Source organism: Cnephaeus nilssonii (assembly GCF_951640355.1).
Source record: "Cnephaeus nilssonii genome assembly, chromosome: 11".
In the NCBI taxonomy this organism is placed as follows: domain Eukaryota; kingdom Metazoa; phylum Chordata; class Mammalia; order Chiroptera; family Vespertilionidae; genus Cnephaeus; species Cnephaeus nilssonii.
Genome location: NC_137082.1, coordinates 35,061,969 through 35,081,353, shown reverse-complemented (window position 1 = coordinate 35,081,353; position 19,385 = coordinate 35,061,969). Strand labels below are relative to the sequence as shown.

Below are 19,385 nucleotides of genomic sequence, written 5' to 3'. Positions count from 1 at the left end.
GGGATTAAACACAGCACCTACCTAGAAGAGCTTAGGACATGCCAAGCACAGTATAACTGCCTGCCTAGTAAACATTAATCCTCATGTTTCTGGTAAATGTGCATGCATGTGTGCACTGACAGGAAGAGGCAGAAATGTAACTTAAATAGTTGTATGAGGATAAAAATGTGGCTTTTAACATTTCCTTTAATGTCACAATTAATAATGTTTAATGCCTCCTATGACTCGTCTATTATATAGAGAATAAAGTCCAAATTCCTTAACTCCATGTCCAAGGGTTTCTGATTCAATATTAATCCATATTTCAATAGAGCAAAGTGGCTAACAGCACAAGGAGACAGGCCTCCCCAGCCTGAATACCTGCCCTGTGATTTACTAGCTCTATGAGCTTGGGCAAGGAAGTTTGCCTCTCTGTGCCTCTGCTTCCTCATCTATAAAATAAGGAAAGTAACAATTCTCACCTAATTGGGCTGAGTGATATGAAATAAAAGGCTTAGCAGGGTGTCCATAATATGCTCATGTAGAGGCTTGAACATAGCAATTATCATGCTCTACCCACTGCCTCTAAATCTCTGGTCACTCTGGACCATTCACTGGCACCAGAATACAACAGGCCTTGTATTGTCATACCTGGAAGTCTTTACTCATACCTTGCCTTCCCCTAATTATCCAACACTCTGATCTATGGTTAGAGCATCAGCCCATGCACCAAAGGGTCTCAGGTTTGAGTCAAGGACATGTACCTGGGTTGCAGGTTCGATCCCCACCCCGGTCGAGTGGGAGGCAACCAATTGATGTTATTCTCTCTCCCTCCCTCCCTCCCTCTCTCTCTCTCTCCCCCTCCATCCTGTCCACTCTCTCTAAAAATCAATGGAAAAAATATCCTCATGCAAGGACTAACAAAAGAAACAACAACACACACACACACACACACACAAAACCACTCTGTATCAAGGCCCAGCTCAAATGTTACATCCTTCAAAGAGACTTCCCATCTCCATTAATCCCTCTCCTGGCTTTTATGAGGGCTGGGTACACGTAAAGCTCTCACCTCCTCGGCTGACTCATTTGTCCCTCCCATTGGCTCCTACCCTTCCTGAGGATGTGAGGAAGTCAGGCTTGCTCTGAGCAGATGTCTGAGGTATGTGCTAGCCTTCAAGGAAACTCAGTTATCAAACTGAGTCCAACCATTCTGCCACATCCTGCCCTGTCCCCTCCTGAGCCTCAGTTTCATCTGTAACTGAGGCAATGTGGCCCAGCAGGGTGGCAGTGAAAATAAATTAGGAACTCAGCCAAGGCCGCTTTTCTCTCTCCCGGCCTCCCAATGAGCCTGGTTTGCTTACCCCTGAACTAGCTGGTGATGGGGAAGGGAATGCTGGATGCAGGGGCATCTATGGCCATCCAGAGACCTGCTCAAGGTGGACCTCTGGCTCTAGTCAGGGTTTCTGATTCCAAAGGGTTTGGGGGCAAGGCCCAGGATCCTGCATTTTCAAAAGCGAGTAGAAACTCTTCCTTCTGGGTGTTTCCAAGGGCTATGTTCTGAAACAGCCATTCCGGGAGCACAAAACTTCTCCAAGGCTAATGGGGCAGACAGCCCCAGGAGAGACCAAGGCCCCCTCAGCCCCCACACACCTTGGAGAAGAGAATGTTGCCACATAGGGACTAAGAAGGAAACTGCCAAAGCTAGGGTCTAAGCCATGTGGACACACATTTTGATAAAAACATTTATTGAGCACTTTCCAAGTGCCGGGCACTATGTGAACCCTTTGCATATTTCATCATACCAGGTCCCCATGACAGCCCTATGAGGTAGTGTTGTCATTACCCTCATTGTACAGATGAGGAACACAGGGCTCAGAGAGGCGACGTGACTCACCCAAGGTCACACAGCAGTGAGTACAGCACTTGAATTTGAAGCCAGATCTGGCTGATAGCTGCACTCTAACCACAGCACTCGAGTGCCTCCCAAGTGCCTACATCAGAGTCATCTGAAGATGCTGTGAGGAACCATATGTAAAAATGTATAGCAGATAAGGGCTCTGACCATGTCAGGCTGCCCAAAGAGCAACCTGACTACAGGCCAGCCCTAAGGCAGCCCAAAGCGGGGTGGGCAGGACCACCCTGTCTTCTCTGTTTAGGCTCCCCAACTACAAGCCTGCACCAGCCAAACCCTGGGCCACTCAGATTCAGCCATCTCTCTTGCTATCGCTCCTGCCTGGAAGCCATAAGCAGCCCTGCCCCAGGTCCCAGAATGCGACAGGGCTTTCCAGAGGGATAGGGGCCACAGCAGGGAAGTCACAGGCCATCTCTGCTGACAGCTCGCTTCCACTGGGAAGGATCTTATCTGTCCCCAGAGGCCATGGACCCAAAGGTGAGCATCAGGCTGGGCTACGGGAGCAAACACCATGGGTCCATCACTCAGAGGCCTGGATGTAGACAGGCACAGCAAGCATGGCACACGGGCCATCAGCCCCCGCCTGTAGCTCTGCCAGTGCCAGGTTGGGGCCCAGGCCCTCGGCATGCCCAGGCACTACCAGCTCAGGTTCACTGCCCACTGTGCCACCTACTACGATGGACAGCACGGCATCCGGCTCTGAGAAGGGTGGCTTGCCTGGGGCAGCCTCATGCACTGGTCCAGTCCCTGGGTCCTTCAACTCCTCCAGCCCCAGTGGGTCAGGCAGGGGGGTCACCACCTTGTGTCCACCACTGCTGCCACTGCGGGGGGCAGCCCTCCTCCGGGGGGGCCGCCGGGCTTGCAGGTCCTTATCCTTTTGGGGTCCGAGGCGGCAGCGGTGATCCTTGAGGTATTTGTGGCGGGAAAAGCCCTTGGCGCAGCCCGCACAGCGGAACTTGTAGTTGCCGGTGTGGGCGCGCTGGTGCTCAGCGAGATGGGCGCGGCGGCTGAAGGACTTGCTGCACAGGGCACACTTGTGGAGCTTCATGCCTGGTGGGGAGGGGAAGTCAGTGAGAGGCACCCAGACCCTTTACCCTGCAACAGCGCCCCTGCACTTGGAACAATACCCAGTTTCTCGGCTTGTCTAAAAACATCTGTGTGATCTGGGCTCTCCTACCACCAGTCTCATCTCTCACCTTCTCCCAGCCACTGTGCCAACCACACTTGTTCTCCTCAAAGGCATCAAGCTGGTTCCTGCTTCTGGGCCTTTGCACTTGCTGTTCCCTCTGCGGGAACAACATGTTCCGCCCCCTAATTTTCCAAGATCCATCATCTATCTCCTCTGGTATGCTTGCCTCACGCGGCCCCCTAAGGCCATTTCCTACAGGGCAGCTAGTGACATCTTCGGAAAACACATAAAGGATCATGATATTCCCTGCTCCAAACCCTTTAATGATTCCCCAAATTTCCCACAAAGCCCCGTACAGTCTGACCACTCGTTCACCTCTCAGTAGCATCTCCTCCCTCCCCACACCTTGTTCTCTGAGCTCCAGGCCTCCCTCTTGCCTTTCCTTGTCTCAGACACGCCCCCACTCCCCCCCATATACCCCCCACCCCCTCCCTTCCCTACCTCAAGGCTTTGCATTTGCTGCTCCCTCACCCTAAAGCCATTTCCTGGCTCTTTTCATGTCACCCCCTCTCTTCATTCTCTGCCCCATCACCCTGTTTATCTCCATCTTTGCACTCAGCATACTTTGCAGCTACATACTAATTTGTCTGCTGTTCATTTTCCTTCTCCACTACTAAATCGAAGCTTCCCCAGGAGAGTGGAGTGGGGTTCTTCCTGATTCAGTGCCTCACACATGGTAGGTTCTCAATAATTACTCACTGAATAAGTCACTGGTGCCTCCACGTACGTATGAAGTCACTCCAGCCCACTCTCAGCCTGAGCCATAGCCCCCTCAACCTCCCTGGCTTAGAGAGGGGCAGTGACTTGCCTGAGGCAAATGGCAGTGCCAGAGCTCAAACCCAAGCCATCTGCCTCTAAGTCCTGATTTATTCTCACAGTTTTCAAACTTTCTTTAGCCATTAAATCCTTTCTGTAAACCAATGGTTCTTAACCAGGGGTGATTTTAGCCCCCAGGAGACTTTTGGCTTGTCCCCTGGAGACATTTCTGGTTGCCAAAAATGTGGAAAGATGCCACTGACAACCTGGATAGAGGCCAGGGATGCTACTAAACATCCTATAGTGCACAGCACTGCCCCTACAACAACGAATTATCTGGCCCCAAATAATAAATAGTGCCAAGGTTGAGAAACCCATTCTAGACTAAAGAATATAGAATAGGGGGAAGCTTTGTGAAGCCCCAGAAAACCAAGGACTTCTGTGGGGACCCCTGACCCACAGCCCAGCTACCCTACTCTGCCGAGGGGACAAAGAAACTTCCTGGCCTTATCTTGGGCCCAGTCAGAATATGATCTCCCTCTACATCTGATCCTCACCTCTATCCACTGGGAACCTCTCTGATTTATAGTTATCTCTTCTCAGGTCGGCTTCCCCCTCAGCCTGGGGGACTGTGTCTGACTCACCTCTGCGCACCCCAAGGACCCAAACACAAGCCTGGCTCCTGGCTCACATGAGCAAACGTTTGTTGGCTGGGATGTACCAGACAGGAATAACAAGTCTCATGGGCTGTGTCTGGGAGCCTGCCCCAGGGGGCTTAGGCTGAACCAGACCCTCCTGGCAGTCCAAGGCCACTTACCAGAGTGGGAGAGGATATGAGCCTTCAGCTTATCTGGCCGGTTGAACTCCTTACTGCAGCCTGTGTGTGTCCTAGAACCAAAGCCACTGGTCAGGAGGTGCTTACCAAGTTCAGGACCCTCTTGCTGGCCCCTCTGCTAACCCTGAGCATGAGGACACTTTTGTCCATCCTAATGGCTGGGCAAAGAAGCAGGGCGGGGAGTGAAGCCAGCAGGTGGGGCCCAGGACAGGATAAGAGGAGGGAGGGCCTTCAGTCCTCAGACCTGACATCTTCCTGTCTCACTAGTGGGTAAACCCATGCCCCCTCCATGCCAACCTCTACTCACGAGAAGGGGCATTTGTATTTCTTGAATGGCTCATGGATCAACATGTGTCTCTTCAGTTTGTCTTTGCGGTTGAATGCGGACTCACACACTGAGCATTTGTAGGGCTTCTCACCTGCAGGAGACACAGACACAGGGGATGAGGATCCCAAGAGATAGAGTCTGAACATGAGCCATGGGTGTGGGGGGGTCCCCACTAGAGGGCAGCAGCTCCTCTAGGAAGGCGACCTGGGAGAAAATAGCCACTCCCATTCCTTGTGACTTGGTTTTGCCAAGAAGAGGGAGCCATTTCAGATAGAGTGGTCAGGAAAGGCCTCTCTGATGGGCAACAGTTGAGGTGAGACCTGAGGTAGTAAGGGAGCGAGCCATGTGGAAATCTGGGAGTGAGGGTCCCAGACAGAAGGAAAGGAGGGGGGTGTTTGAAGAACAACAAGGATGCCAGTGTGGTTGGAACTGAGTAGGGGGATGGAGAATGAGGCAGAAGATGAGGTCAGTGAGGCTTCCTGGCCCCACAGGGACGGCCTAGAAGGCCAAGGAAGGACTTGGGCTTTTGCTCTTAACCTGATGAGAAGCCACAGAGGGGCTGAGCAGAGGAGGGGCAGGATCTGACTAAAGAGTTTCTCAGGCTCCCTCTGGTTGCATGTAGAGAAGAGAATGAGGGGGTGAGGGAGGAGAAAGGAAGGAGGCTGGAACAAGAAACGGGAAGAGGTCAAGCACAGACTATGTTGGAATGCAGAATTGGCAGCCCTTGCCAATGAATTGGCTGTGGGGTGTAAGAAGAAGGGGAGAGTCTAGAATGAGACGAATGTGAGCCAAGTGACAGTGTGTGATCGTGGCATTTACTGAAATGAGGTACACCGTGGGGGAGGGGGGAATTACACCTTATCCAATTGGATCCTTGCAATACCAAACCATAAGATAAGTACTATCATTATCCCTTTTTATAGATGAGAAAACTGAAGTTCATGGTCTATACCTAGTGGTTGAGGGAGCTAAGATTCTAGCCCAGCAGTATGGTCCAGAGCCCACCTTATTGCAGCCTGATTGTCCTGCTGCAGAACCACTGGGGAGGAAGGGGGGTTGGGGATAGCTCTCACCTGACAGCTCACAACACGCCTTAGGAAAGGACTGTTACTGGGCTGTTTTAATTTCCTGCCATTATTTCCTCTCTATTCTCCCTCTGGAATGAGTAAATTACTTTTGAAAAATGCCATCCCCCCACCCAGTGATTAAGGAAATTCTGGTCCTTACAATGGAATGCTCTGCAGTTATTAAAAAGATTAAGTTACACCTGTGTTTCTTGATCTGGAAAGATCTCCTAGACATATTGCTAAGGGGAAAAGAAAGCTATTGAACAGCTTAATATAGTCCCATTTTTGTAAGAAAAAAAAATACAATCCTCACACTCAAAAAAAGCCCAAGCTATATGCGTTTGTATATACACAGAATATGCAGGAAGAACAGTGGGGGAGGGTACAATCTGTAGCAATTAGGATTTGAAGGAGGAATTTAACATTTGATTTTATGCACTTCTATACTACTTCCATATTTACAATAAGCATGTATTACTTTAAAAAAAAATTCTTTATTGTTGAAAGTATTACATAGGTCTTCTTTTTCCCCCATTGACCTCTCCCAACCGCTCGCGCCTCCCAGCACAGGCCCTCACCACCCTATTATCTGTGTCCATTGGTTATGCTTATATGCATGCATACAAGTAAGCATGTATTACTTTTGAATAATAATACTTTCTTTTAATCCTTACCCAAGGATATGTTTTTATTTATCTTAGAGAAAGAGGAAGGGAGAGGGAGGGAGAGGGAGAAACATCTATCGGTTGCCTCACATATGCACCCCAACCGGGGATGGAACCCACAACCTGGGTTTGTGCCCTGACAGGGAATTGAACCTGTGACTTTTCTTTTTCTTTTTTTAAATATATTTTTATTAATTTCAGAGAGGAAGGGAGAGGAAGAGAGAGATAGAAACACCTGCACGCCCCCTGCTGGGGACTGAACCCACAACCTGGGCATGTGCCCCCCAACTGGAATCGAACCCAGGACCCTTGAGTCCGCAAGCTGACGCTCTATACACTGAGCTAAATTGGCTAGGGTGAACCTGTGACTTTTCAATGTATGGGATGACATTCCAACCAACTGAGCCACACCAGTCAGGGATGAATAATAAAAATTTAAAATCATAAAGAGATTAATTTGGGCCCTGACCGGTTTGGCTCAGTGGATAGAGCGTCGGCCTGCGGACTGAAATGTCCCAGGTTAGATTCCCGTCAAGGGCATGTACCTTGGTTGCGGGCACATGCCTAGTAGGGGGTGTGCAGGAGGCAGCTGATCGATGTTTCTCTCTCATCGATGTTTCTAACTCTCTCTCCCTCTCCCTTCCTCTCTGTAAAAAAATCAATAAAATATTAAAACATATTTTTTTATAAAAGAGACTAATTTGGTAATACCTATCAAAACTATTAATGCATATACTTATCTTGTTTCTTTTTTTACTGTAAAATATACTTAACATAAAATTTATCATTTTAACTATCTTTTAAGTGTACAGTTCAGTGGCATTCACACTGTTGTACAATAATCTTCATCATCCATCTCCTGAACATTTTCAGCATTCCAAACTGAAACTTAGTGCTACATATACATTTTAACCTCGCACTTCCTCTTTAGGAATATACACTATAGATATACTACCAAAAGCTTGCTGAGGGTCCCACACAGCATTGTGTATGCAAACCAACAGCTAAAAAATAATTTAAGTGTCCATCCATAGGAAACTGGTTAAACAAAAGATGGTAAATGTAGAGAAATACTGTGAAGCTAAGAAAAAAGGTAGTATTAAGGAACATCTTCAAGGTATAATGATAAGTGAAGAAAAAAGGTACATAATAGAATTATAGTATGTGCTCATTTGTAGAAAAGTAAGCAAGTACTTTATATAGATGTAAAATAAAACTAGAATGATGCAGGCATGCCACTAATAGCTGTTGTCTTTGAGGAGGGTGTTTCCTTTGGTAGGAGTATTTTTCAAACTGCAAACTGGGAGTCACAAGCTGTTGGTGGTTATTTTAACGACGAAAATTAAACAGAATAGAAGAGAAAATAATGCTTTGTGAAACTTTTGTTTCAATATATTCTATGTATATAGATGTGTTTCCTGAGTTGCAATAAAAAATGTATATTTTACCATAGGTCATAGCAAAAAAAAAAAAAGAATTGAGAAACATTTGGCTTGTCCATCTGAGGTGAGAGGGGGGTTCATTTTCATTATATATGCTTTTGTATTGTCGAGGACTTTCTCCTAAGGTTTTCTCAATCTTTTGATCCTCTTCAATAAAAAAACCCCCAGAATTTTCCAACTAATAAAAATTTTAATGATTAAAAAAAAAGCCAATGTGTCTCCACTGGGGAACCAAGGAGAGGGGGTTTTGTCCAGGTTCGAGTGCTAATTTTATGGTGAGAAAAGTGTCCCCACCCCCCAGGGCTCACAATGGTCTGAGGGGACTGACTCTCAAGGGGCAAAGCCGAAAGAACACGCACCAGCTTCCACCTGAGTGGCTGATCTCTGCTCTAGTGTTGGTGGGCAGGTGCGGGGGGGGGGGGGGGCGGGCAAGAAGGAGATAGGAGGGAAAGGGGGCAGAAGGCAGATACAGGAGAGCTAAAGGGAGATGAGGAGGAAAGCCAGATAGGGACGGGAAGGAGAACAAAGAGGGGGTTGGGGAAAGGAGATGAAGTAGGCAGGAGTTGGAGGGGAGCTGGGTACCCACCTGAGTGGATGTGAGCATGCAGTTTGAGGTAGTGCTCCCGCCGGAAGAACTTCTTACACACCTGGCACTTGAACCTGCCTCCGCTGCCATGTGTGGGCAGGTGACGCCGAAGGTAGCGTTCGCAAGGAAACACCTGACAGAAGAAAGAAATCAGTTTCAAGTCTGACTCACTAGCCCTTGCCACCTTCTCAGCTCCCCCACATTTCCAGTCTTTCCTTATGGAAACAACTCCTTTTCTGCTTACACCGGGTCAGAGCCCACACTGTCAGGCATAGCCCTTAGAACATCAGGGTTCCTACCACTCACCCATAAGTCCAGTCAAAACATGCCGGCTCAGAGTTTCTGCCCAGGCTGTTTTTTTTTCCTACCCTGAGGGCCTTTCTCTCTTACTCTGACAAGCTCCTACTCATCCTTCAAGGCCCAACTCAGGTGTCATTGCTTCTTGAAGCCCTGACTCCACATTGCCACACCAGGCAAAGAAAATTCTGCCCTTGAATATACATCTACGTTTTTAAAGTCAGCATTTAACCCATTGAATTACAGCCCTTTGCTTATATGGGATCTCCAAGAGGACAGAAAGGGGCTTTCATTCCCCAGCATAGGGCCTGAGTCAACTGACTGACAAGTAAAAGAATAAATGAATAAAATGAACAAATAGCTAAAGAAATTAATGAAAAGATAATAAAAAGCCAGAAAACATAGAAACCAAAATCTTCTTCCTCCCAGATATAGGATAGGCATTCGTTCATTCCCCCCCCCCCCCCCCCATTCATTTGATATAGAGAAGTGGTCAAGGGGCACAGACCCAACTACCCAGTACTTATTAGCCCTACCATTTCCTAGTTGGGTGACCTTTCTGTGCCTACCTCCTAGGGTTAAATGAGTCAATTCAGATAAAATGTTCAGAACAGTATCTGGCACATGGTTCTTGCTTGATTCATATCTATTACTTGAACCACAAATTCCAAAGTTCAAAATTAGACTATATAATTAGAAACATCTACAATGAGGCTGAAATGAAACCAGGGCTGTGCTGGAAAATCTGCCATGTCAGGTTGTAAGAAAATGAGTAGAACAAAGAAACAAGTTAAACACACCAGGGGGATACAATCAGCAAAATCCAGACTTCAGGAAACTCCACAGGACCAATTGCCTAGTTTCTTCAACAAATAAATTGAAAGGGAAACAAAAGGAACAATGGTGTGGGAAACCTCTGTATTAAAAGAAACTTTGGTCATATCAACCAACTGCAATATGTAGACCGGATACAAACAAACTTTACAAAATTTATGATGTTTTTGATACAATTGGAACACGGCCTGGATATTTGATGATATTAAGGGATAGCCTTCAATGAGACTTTCCAGATTTGCTAAAAATAAATAACAAGGATAGCCCAGCGGGTGTGGCTCAGTAGTTGAGTGTAGACCTATGAACCAGGAGGTCACTGTTCGATTCCTGGCCAGGGCACATGCCTAGGTTGCAGGTTACATTACCAGTAAGGGGCATACAAGAGGCAGCTGATCAATGATTCTCTCTCATTATTGATGTTTCTATCTCTCTCTCCCTCTCCCTTCCTCTCTGAAATCAATACAAATATACTTTTTAAAAATTAAAAATAAATAACAAGGATAATAACACATGAGGAAACTGGTGACCACTGTTCAGACACTGGGCCTGGGCCTAGGACAGGCCTCATCCCTTGTCAGCCCACCAAGCAGCACCAGATGGCCATGTGTGGTGTCTGATGGGTAAGAGGCCAGGCAGAGCTCTTACTCTTCCAAATGAAGTGTCATCTGTGGAGACAACTCCAAACTTTGCCTTCATGGGGTTAGGAGGGGAGGAGGGGACAAGGAAACAGTGAGGTTTTCACTCCACCACCTGTTGCCCCTGTTGTTGCAGGGATACCCACCTTTTGGCAGTGTGGGCAGGGAAAGTTGTGGGTGGCGGTCTGTAGGTGGTGCTCCAGGGCCTCAGGGGTAGAGTATTTGTTGACACATTTGACACATCTAAATAAGAAGGAGCAGAAGTGAGAGTAATGTGGGGGGGCTGGACTCACCCAGCAGGTCCAAGAATCAGCTTCTCCACTCCCCCAGGGCCAACATTAGGAGGCAAAATCCTACATTTAATTCATTCTCAACTCAGTGTACTCTTCTCGTTAGCCACTGTCTCCATCCTAGTCCAAGCTGTCATTCTCTCTCACTGGGACATGTGCAGTAGCCTCCTCACTGGCCACCCCTGCCCTACCCTACCCTCTATAAGGTCCATTACCCATAGGGGAGCCAGAAGTGCCTTTAAAAATCAAAATCAGATCATGTCACACCCTTGCTTAAAAGTCCCCACCTTAGTCTAAAGGCCCTACTGGCCTGATCTACTGCTACTCCCAAACTTCATCTTTCTTCACTGCCCAGCTCCTCACTCTGCTCCAGCTACTCTGGCTTCCTTAATGTACCTCAAACACACCAAGTCTGATCCCACTTGAGGGCCTTTGGACTTGCTGTTTCCATCATCTGGAACACTCTTCCCCAAGTCTGCCACTAGGCAGCACCTTCTCATCCTTTGTGTCTCAGCTCCTCAGAGAGGCCCTCCCTGACCACCCCGTCTTAAGTTTCTCCCTCTGTCCACCCCTCAACTCTTTCTATTATGTTACCCAGGTTTATCTTCTTCTCAGCACTCATTGCCTATTATTACTTTATTTGTTTGCTTACTTGGTTATTATCTATCTCCTCCACCAGAAAATGGGCTCTGGAGACAGGAACCATATCTGCCCTTTTCACAAACTGCTCTGAGCACCAGTAACAATCTGTTAAATGAGAGTCAGAGAAGGATCCCGACCTGGTTCTTCCCCATCTCTGACCCTCAGTTTCCTTATCCATAAAATGGGAATCCCAAATGGTCCTGCCCCTTGTTCATTTTTAAGATTGTCATGAGAGTCAAAGGACACAACTGTGCTAAATAGTTCATAAACCGCAAAGCACTATACTGTAGACATGTCTTTAGTGTAAACAGTCTTTATAGCACTGTGGTTAACATGCCTTAAAAATAGCAGCTTCAGGCCACAAACCTGAAGAAGATCCCATTGTCTCCCCACCACGAAAACATTTGCCAGCAAATAAAACCAATTACGATTCAGTACCAGTGAGGAATGCCACAGGTAAGTAGGCAATTCATGCCAAAAACAAAAACAAGGGCCCTGCCAACTATATAGCAGGGCCACCATGGGAAACCAGCAGGCAGGTGCACCTGTGGAGGGTGCAGGGGACACCCTCAAACCACACAATGAAATGCTTCCACAGCAAGAAAGAAAGAGGAGGGGGGTAGGGGTGGGAAGAGAGCTACCAGGAGGGCAGAAACCTCACAAGCTGGTGTGAGGAAGAGGAGAAGAACTGCACCAGCTTCAGCAGTGAGGAGACACAGGTTTGTGTGGGAACTATTTTAGCAATAACCACTAAAATTAAAACTCCCTGAAAGAAAAACCACCCTAATTAAGTCATCCAAGGTAACATCCCCAGCAACGGGGTAAACCAACATCATGTACCTCCTGATATAATGCATTGAGAAGGACACAGCATCACCTTGTGATATTTCTGCCAAAAGTACCAATTTGGATCTAGACAAATCTAAACCAAGGACATTCTGCAAAATAACTGGCCTACACTCTTCAAAAATATCAAGGTCATCACCCAGCCAGTGGTTGAATGCTGAACTATGAACCATGAAGTCACAGTTCAATTCCCAGTCAGGGCACATGCCCAGGTTGGGGGCTCAAACCCCAGTAGGGGGCATGCAGGAGGCAGCCCATCAATGATGTTTCTCTCTAATTGATGTTTCTATCTCTATTCCTCTCCCTTCCTCTCTCTAAAAACCATAAAAACATATATTTTTTAAAAAAACATATAAAAAAATATCAAGGTCATGAAAGACAAAGACAGACTGAAGACTTGGAAAGTAAAGAGACATGACAACTGTCCTGGTCAGGTAGCTCAGTTGGTTAAAGTGGGGTTCCAATATGCCAAGGTTATAGGTTCAATCCCCAGTCAGGGCACATACAATAATCAACCAATGAATGCATAAATAAGTGGAACAACAAACTGATATTTCTCTCCCCCCCCCCTAAAATCAATAAGTAAAAAATTATTTTTAAAAAGAGAAAGATGACAACTTAATTAATTAATTTGTTATATATATATATATATATATATATATATATATATATCCTATCTAATAAAGAGGGAATATGCTAATTGACCATCACTCCATCACAAAGATGGCTGCACCCACAGCTGAGGCCAAGTTCCCTTAAGGAGCCTTCACGAGCAATCAGCAGGGACCTGAGGCTACACCCTCCCCCGCCCCCGTGGGGCTTGACAGGGGACCTCAGGCCTTGCCCCCTGCCCCGGCGCCAGGCTGGGGGACCTCAGGCCAAGACCCCTGCCCCAGCACCGGGCCAGGGGACCTGAGGCTGCGCCCCCCCTGCCTGGCAGGGCTTGACAGGAGACCTCAAGCTGTGCTCCCCATCCAGCAGGGCTTGATGGGGTCCGCAAGGTGCACCCTCAGTGCTGGATCGGGGGAACTCAGGACGTGCCCCTCACCCAGCTGGGCTTGACGGGGGACCTGAGGCTGTGCCCCCCTGCCTGGCGGGGCTTGATGGGGGACCTCAGGCCATGCCCCCCACCTAGCGGGGCTTGACAGGGGCTCTCAGGCCATGTCCCCAACCTGGCGGGGCTTGACGGGGGACCTCAAGGCACGCTCCCCGCCCCATCTTGGGGACCTCAGGCCACGCCCCCGTCCTGGTGCCGGGCCAGGGGACCTGAGGCTAGCCCCCTGCCTGGCAGGGCTTGACAAGGGTGGGACTGGCCGGGTCTGGATCTAGCCCAATATGGGGGCGGCCGGATCTGGGTCTCATGCGATTTTAAGGTGCATGTGGGTGGGCGGGGACTTGACTCTGGGTCTCCCTTTTAATGTGCACGAATTTCGTGCACTGGGCCACTAGTATACACACACACACACACACACACACACACACACACACACACACACATACAAACCCGATGGAAGACCTTGGCAAGGCATTCTACCATTCTAAGCCCCCGTCTTCTCATCTGTGAAATGAGGATGTGATAGTGCCTACCCTATTGGGCTATTTATTAGGATCAAGTAAGATGAGTATAAGGCACTTAGTCATGGTGCCTGGAACATAATAGGTGCTCAATAAATATTATTGCTGTAATTTTTTATTTGTTTAATTTAGGTTTGGTTACTTGCAATAGAGACAAAAATAACAGTGGCTTAAACAAGATGAGAGTTTATTTCTCTCTCATGGTAACATCTGAGCAGGTGTGGTGGCTTCATTCCATTTTCAGGGGCCCAGGCCCCACTGGTCTGGCAGCTCTACTTTGGGCCACATTACCTTGGCCTATCTATTGTGCCTGCACAAGCAGGTGGCTCCAGAGCCCTTATCAGTACCATGACACCATTTCACCCTTAGGCCATCCAGAGAGTGGCCTGCCTCCCTGCACCTTACTCTTACTTTTGAGCCATCAGCTCCAACAGCAATAGAAGTGATTGACTGCAGACACAGGGCCATCAGCATTGAGCTCAACCCTCAGCCTGCAAATTCCCAGACCAGAGTTATGAAGCTTCCAAGGTCCCGGACAAGGTTTGAATCCCTGCTGATGTTGTGGGCAGGTCACTTCTCCTGTCTGAGTCTCGGTGTCCTCATGTTCAAAATGGGGAGAATACCATTATGGACTGAACTGTGTCCCTCCAAAATTCATATATGTTGAAGCCCTGGCCCTCAATGTAATGGTATCTGGAGATGGGCCTTTGGGAGGTAGTTAAGGATTAGATTACATCATGAGTGTGGGGTCCTCATGATGAGATTAGTACCCTTATAAAAGAAGACCAGAGAGATAAGGCACCCACCCCCTCTCTCATATGTCTATAGTATTTTGTTATAGCAGCTTGAGCTGACTAATACAACCTACCTCCCAGGATTGTGGGGATCAATATCCCAAAGTCAGAACTCAGCACATAGTAGCTGCTCCCTTCCTTTTACTTGGCATCTCAGTCCAGAGGGCCACATAGCCAAAGGAATTTATAGATAATCCACAGTCTGGAAGAGCAAAAGCAAAAGCTAATATCCTCCAAGTACAAATTTCCATCCCCCTTGGCTGGTAAAAGCCTCATCTGGCTTTCCTGTCTCTCTGGCTCCATTTGCCAATCTCCCCCAGGGCCAGCTGCTCTATACCCCATTTCACGAGTCACAGTCCCCCTGCCAACTTCTCAAATCTCTTGTGATTTCTATAAGGCCCTCAGGCCCTGGCACCGCCCACCCCACCCGCCTTCATGTAAATATCACTTCCCACTTGTACTCTATGCAATAGTCATTCCAAACCACTTGCTAATTTTTTCATATCTCTACACTTGTTAATATTCCTGCTAGGAATGCACTCCACCCGACCCACTGCCAACCTGGCAAACTCCTACTCATCCTTCAAAACCCAGTTCAGATACCACTGCTCTGGGACACCTTCTCTATCTCCCTCTGTGGTATTTCTATATCAGATTATATCTATACTAGAGGCCCAGTGCGCGTAATCATGCGGCCCTGCCCACCTGTGCGCGCTCCGCCCCCGCCCCCCCCGCGCCCACCCGCTTGCCGTGCCCACCCGTCTGCCGCCCCACCCACCCGCTGGCCGCCAGCCTTGCTGCGATCAGAGCCTGTGGGCCGCGGGAGAAGTCCCGAGAGGTGCTCCATGCACCTCATGGTGACTGGTAGTTTCAGTCGTGATGCCTCTTGGCCTTTTATTATTATGATATATAAAAGCCCAGCGACCATTATGTCAGAACAACCGGAACAACCAGTGGCTATGACCTGCACTGGGGCAGCCAACCACCCCGCCCCTGATTGACCGCCCCCCCCCCCCCCCCCCCGACCGCACCTGCTGGTCACAGACACAGGGAGCACGCGACTGAGCTGTCGGCACCCCTTCTGAGGGGAGAAGCCAGCCAGGTATACAGAAGGTGCTCAGCGAGGAGTCCGCACCAGTTGTGTTTGTCCCCCCACCACCACCACAATGCCAAAGGAAGGCTGATTCAGGAACCCCGTGCTGACCACCCACATGGAGAAACAGTATGTGATCAACATCATGTCTCGCAGACATCTGAATCCGCCTCAAGAGAAAGACTGCCCGACCCCCCTCCCTGGCCCCTCTGTGTGCGAAGCGCCTGCATCGCCGCCCTTGGACGGAGGCCTGTGAGTGAGTGAAGACTGTGGCTGTGCCTGTGGCTGCGCTTGGCCTCCTGCCCTTATGGATAAGCAGGAAACACATTTACATGCCAGAATCTAAAACCCTCTTTATCAGTAATAGCGCAAATAATGCAAGACCCACACGTTTCTAAACAGGACTCTGTCCAGCTGTGTGTGAACCCAGATCCAAGGTGTGCTCTCTGACGAGGAGGCTGCAAAGGCTGCCACTGCCATCAAATCCTCCGCGCAGTGGTGATGTCAGAGCCCATCATCCCCCCTCCCCAGCCCTCCCCCCCCAGCTCCCGCCCCCCCCCCCCCCCGCCCCGTGTCCAGGGCTCAGACGACTGAGCCGCTGACACCTGGCAGGTCGCCTGGCAGCAGCCTCATCTACGCAGCCACTTTCAACCTCCCGCCAGCTCCCGGAGGCGGGTGGGCTCGCGGATGGAGGCTTCAGTGTTAAAGCAGCCCTGTTGGTGTAGCACAGACACTCGGGCTTTTTGATGAGAGAGAACCCATAACATCCTTTCATGAACATGTTAACTGTTCTGAGATCACGCTCCCAGCCTTGGCGACTCTCTAATAGGCCTCAGTGATTCCACTCGCCTGATGCAAAGACTGACCCAGGTTTCACAAGTTCGAATGAACCCTCGCCCCGGGAGCAGCCGTGTCCTTTCAAAAGGAAGGTCACCCTGCCTGCAGGTCCTTGCTCTTCATCACTTTGAATATTTCTTGCCACGCCCTTCTCTACCCAGCAAAGCTCATTTAGAATTGAAGGCCAGATAAAGAGCTTCACAGACAAGAAAAAGCTAAAGGAGTTCATCACCCCTTGGGGGCGGGCCGGCCAACCACCCAAGGCTCCCCCTCCTCCTCCCCGGCACAATTGCCCCGAGATCGGGATGGCCAGAGGACCCCACCAGTGCACGAATTCGTGCACCGGGCCTCTAGTATCCTATATAATAAAAGGCTAATATGTAAATAGACCAAACGGCGGAACAACCGAACAGGTCACTATGATGTGTGCTGACCACCAGGGGGCGTGCATGGAACATGGTGAGCATCGGCCATGGCAGGATGGTGGAACAGGTGAGTGGGGGCGCCAGACTAAGGTGGGGCGCCGGTTGCTGTCATCGGGGTGAGCCTCTGCTGGTTAACCTCTGACTATACCAGCCCCACTCCCACCCACTGCTGGCACCGGCCCCAATCACTCCACGCCTTCAGCGGGTGCAATAGGGGCCAGTGCCATAAGCATGTGGGAGTGGCTGTGGCAGAGGCGGGGCTGCCAGCAGAGAGGGAACCGGTGGCCGTGGCGGGAGGGGCTGGGTGGGGGCATGGAGGATGGGCCGAGACCCGCCCCTGTGCCTACCACTGTCTCGCAGCCCATAGTTCCTTTCAAGGTGCATGAATTCATGCACTGGACCCCTAGTATATATATAATAGCATTTTATCACAATATATGGTAAAAATATTTATACATTTGTCTCCTTAAGCAGCCCATGCATTCTAAACTCAAGGTCTATATTTACTTGTCTCTGAACCTCAGAAGTTCACCCAGGAATTACAGCAGGGCCCCCTAACAGAGGTCATCAGCCAAATCCCTGCAGGTACAATATTGGTTTTGTTTTAATCCTCACCCGAAGGTATTTTTTCCACTGATTTCTAGAGAGAGTGGAAGGGAGAGAGAGAGACTCTGAAAGAAAGAGAGAGAGAACCATTGACGTGAGGGAGACATATCAATTGGTTGCCTCCCCCACATGCCCCTACCAGGGCTGGAGAACCTGCAATCAAGGTACATGCCCTTGACTGGGAATCGAACCCACGACTCTTCGGTCCTTGGGCCAAAACTCTAACCACTGAGTAAAACTGGCCAGGGCCTTGCAGGTACAATTTTGTACAAAGAAGCAAAAGCCATTTAACATGAAAATCTTCACCAACAACTAGAAGGAGTTGTTATCAAACAAGTCCTTGTTTTCTCTAAGATCTATCCCCACATATTTGCTGAGCATTGTGAGACAGCAACACAGGGCAAATGCACAGCAAAATAACTGCAGGGCAAAAATGCAGTAATTCACGAAGTTAGAAAAGAAATACTGGATATCTGCAAATAACCCCACCAATAAAGGAGAGTCTAGAGGAGAAGCCAGAAAACAATTGAGGAAGAGAAACTCAGAGGCTAATAAAGGAATGATAGCTCCAAAGAGAATGATTTAAGGATCTAAGGATTAAAAGCATATGGCAAAACTGAGGGAGGCTTCCATCATTTCTGCCAAAGGGACCCACTTTATGACTGTAACAGACAACTAAGGTGATGTAAAGGACAGTCAGAAAAAATAACCCCAAATCAAATATACACTTGAAGCATTCCTGTTCATTCTAAGAATCAGCATATAGCTTCAACTTTAACCTAAATTTTATATATTACTAGTGGCCCCGTGCACAAAATTCATGCACGGGGGGAGGGGGTTCCCTCAGCCCAGCCTGCACCCTCTCCAATCGGGGACCCCTTGGGGGACATCCCTCTCGCAATCTGGGACCACTGGCTTCTAACCACTCACCTGCCTGCCTGCCTGATCACCCCTAACTGCCCTGCCCTGCTGGCCTGATCTCATCCCCAACTTGTCTCCCCTGCCGGCCCGATCTTGCCCCCATTTGCCTCTGCCTGCCTGATCACCTCTAACTGCCCTCCCCTGCCAACCTGATCTCGCCCCCAACTGACCTCCCCTGCTGGCCTGATCTCGCCCCTAACTGCCTCTGCCTGCCTCATCGCCTCTAACTGCCCTCCCCTGCTGGCCCCCACCACCATGGCTTTGTCTGGAAGTCGAACGTCCAGAAGATGGCCGGTTGACCCAGTCTAATTAGCATATTATCCTTTTATTAGTATAGATAGATTATATAGCATAGGATTGCTTAAATGGGGGAGGGGGGAGCCTTTTTCAGCAGGAGGAGATGCTCTTGGCAGACAAAAACACATAATCCCTATATCTGGACTGATAGCCAGCCATATGCACTGTACTGCCAAAGTGGTCATTAAAAAATTGAACCGCTTTCTTACACATTACACCAAACAGCTGTTGCCCTTAAAACCCCTCCTTAGCCCCCACCTTAGGTTCTGCCTTCGTAGTTCACCCAGATTAGGTTCTGATTGGTCAGTTTCTATGCCAGTCAGCATCAAAAGCTCTGCCTCCTAGGCAGCCATTGCCTCCTGGCACTTCACCCAGATTAGGTTCTGATTGGTCGGTTTCTATGCCAGTCAGCGTCAAAAGCTCCGCCTCCTATGCAACCATTGGCTCCTGGCACTTCACCCAGATTTGGTTCTGATTGGTCGGTTTCTATGACAGTCAGCATCTCCAGGCCTATCTCTGGGCTGGATCAAA

The 19,385-nt window shown here is 48.9% G+C and overlaps 1 protein-coding gene across 3 annotated transcripts in view; it reads right to left on the bottom strand.

The window, feature by feature from the left end:
• Positions 1 to 935: 935 nt before the first annotated feature.
• The window catches only part of ZNF341 (zinc finger protein 341), a 49,965-nt gene continuing 31,515 nt past the window's right edge, over positions 936 to 19,385 (bottom strand). For all 3 annotated transcript variants that reach the window (XM_079784641.1, XM_079784639.1, XM_079784640.1), the window contains 5 exons: positions 10,675 to 10,771; positions 8,763 to 8,895; positions 4,982 to 5,093; positions 4,657 to 4,727; positions 936 to 2,944 (listed from right to left, as the gene is read on the bottom strand). In XM_079784641.1, coding sequence (XP_079640767.1) covers positions 2,415 to 2,944; positions 4,657 to 4,727; positions 4,982 to 5,093; positions 8,763 to 8,895; positions 10,675 to 10,771 — 943 coding nt within the window. In that variant the 3' untranslated portion in view covers positions 936 to 2,414. The remainder of the gene's footprint in view (positions 2,945 to 4,656; positions 4,728 to 4,981; positions 5,094 to 8,762; positions 8,896 to 10,674; positions 10,772 to 19,385) is intronic.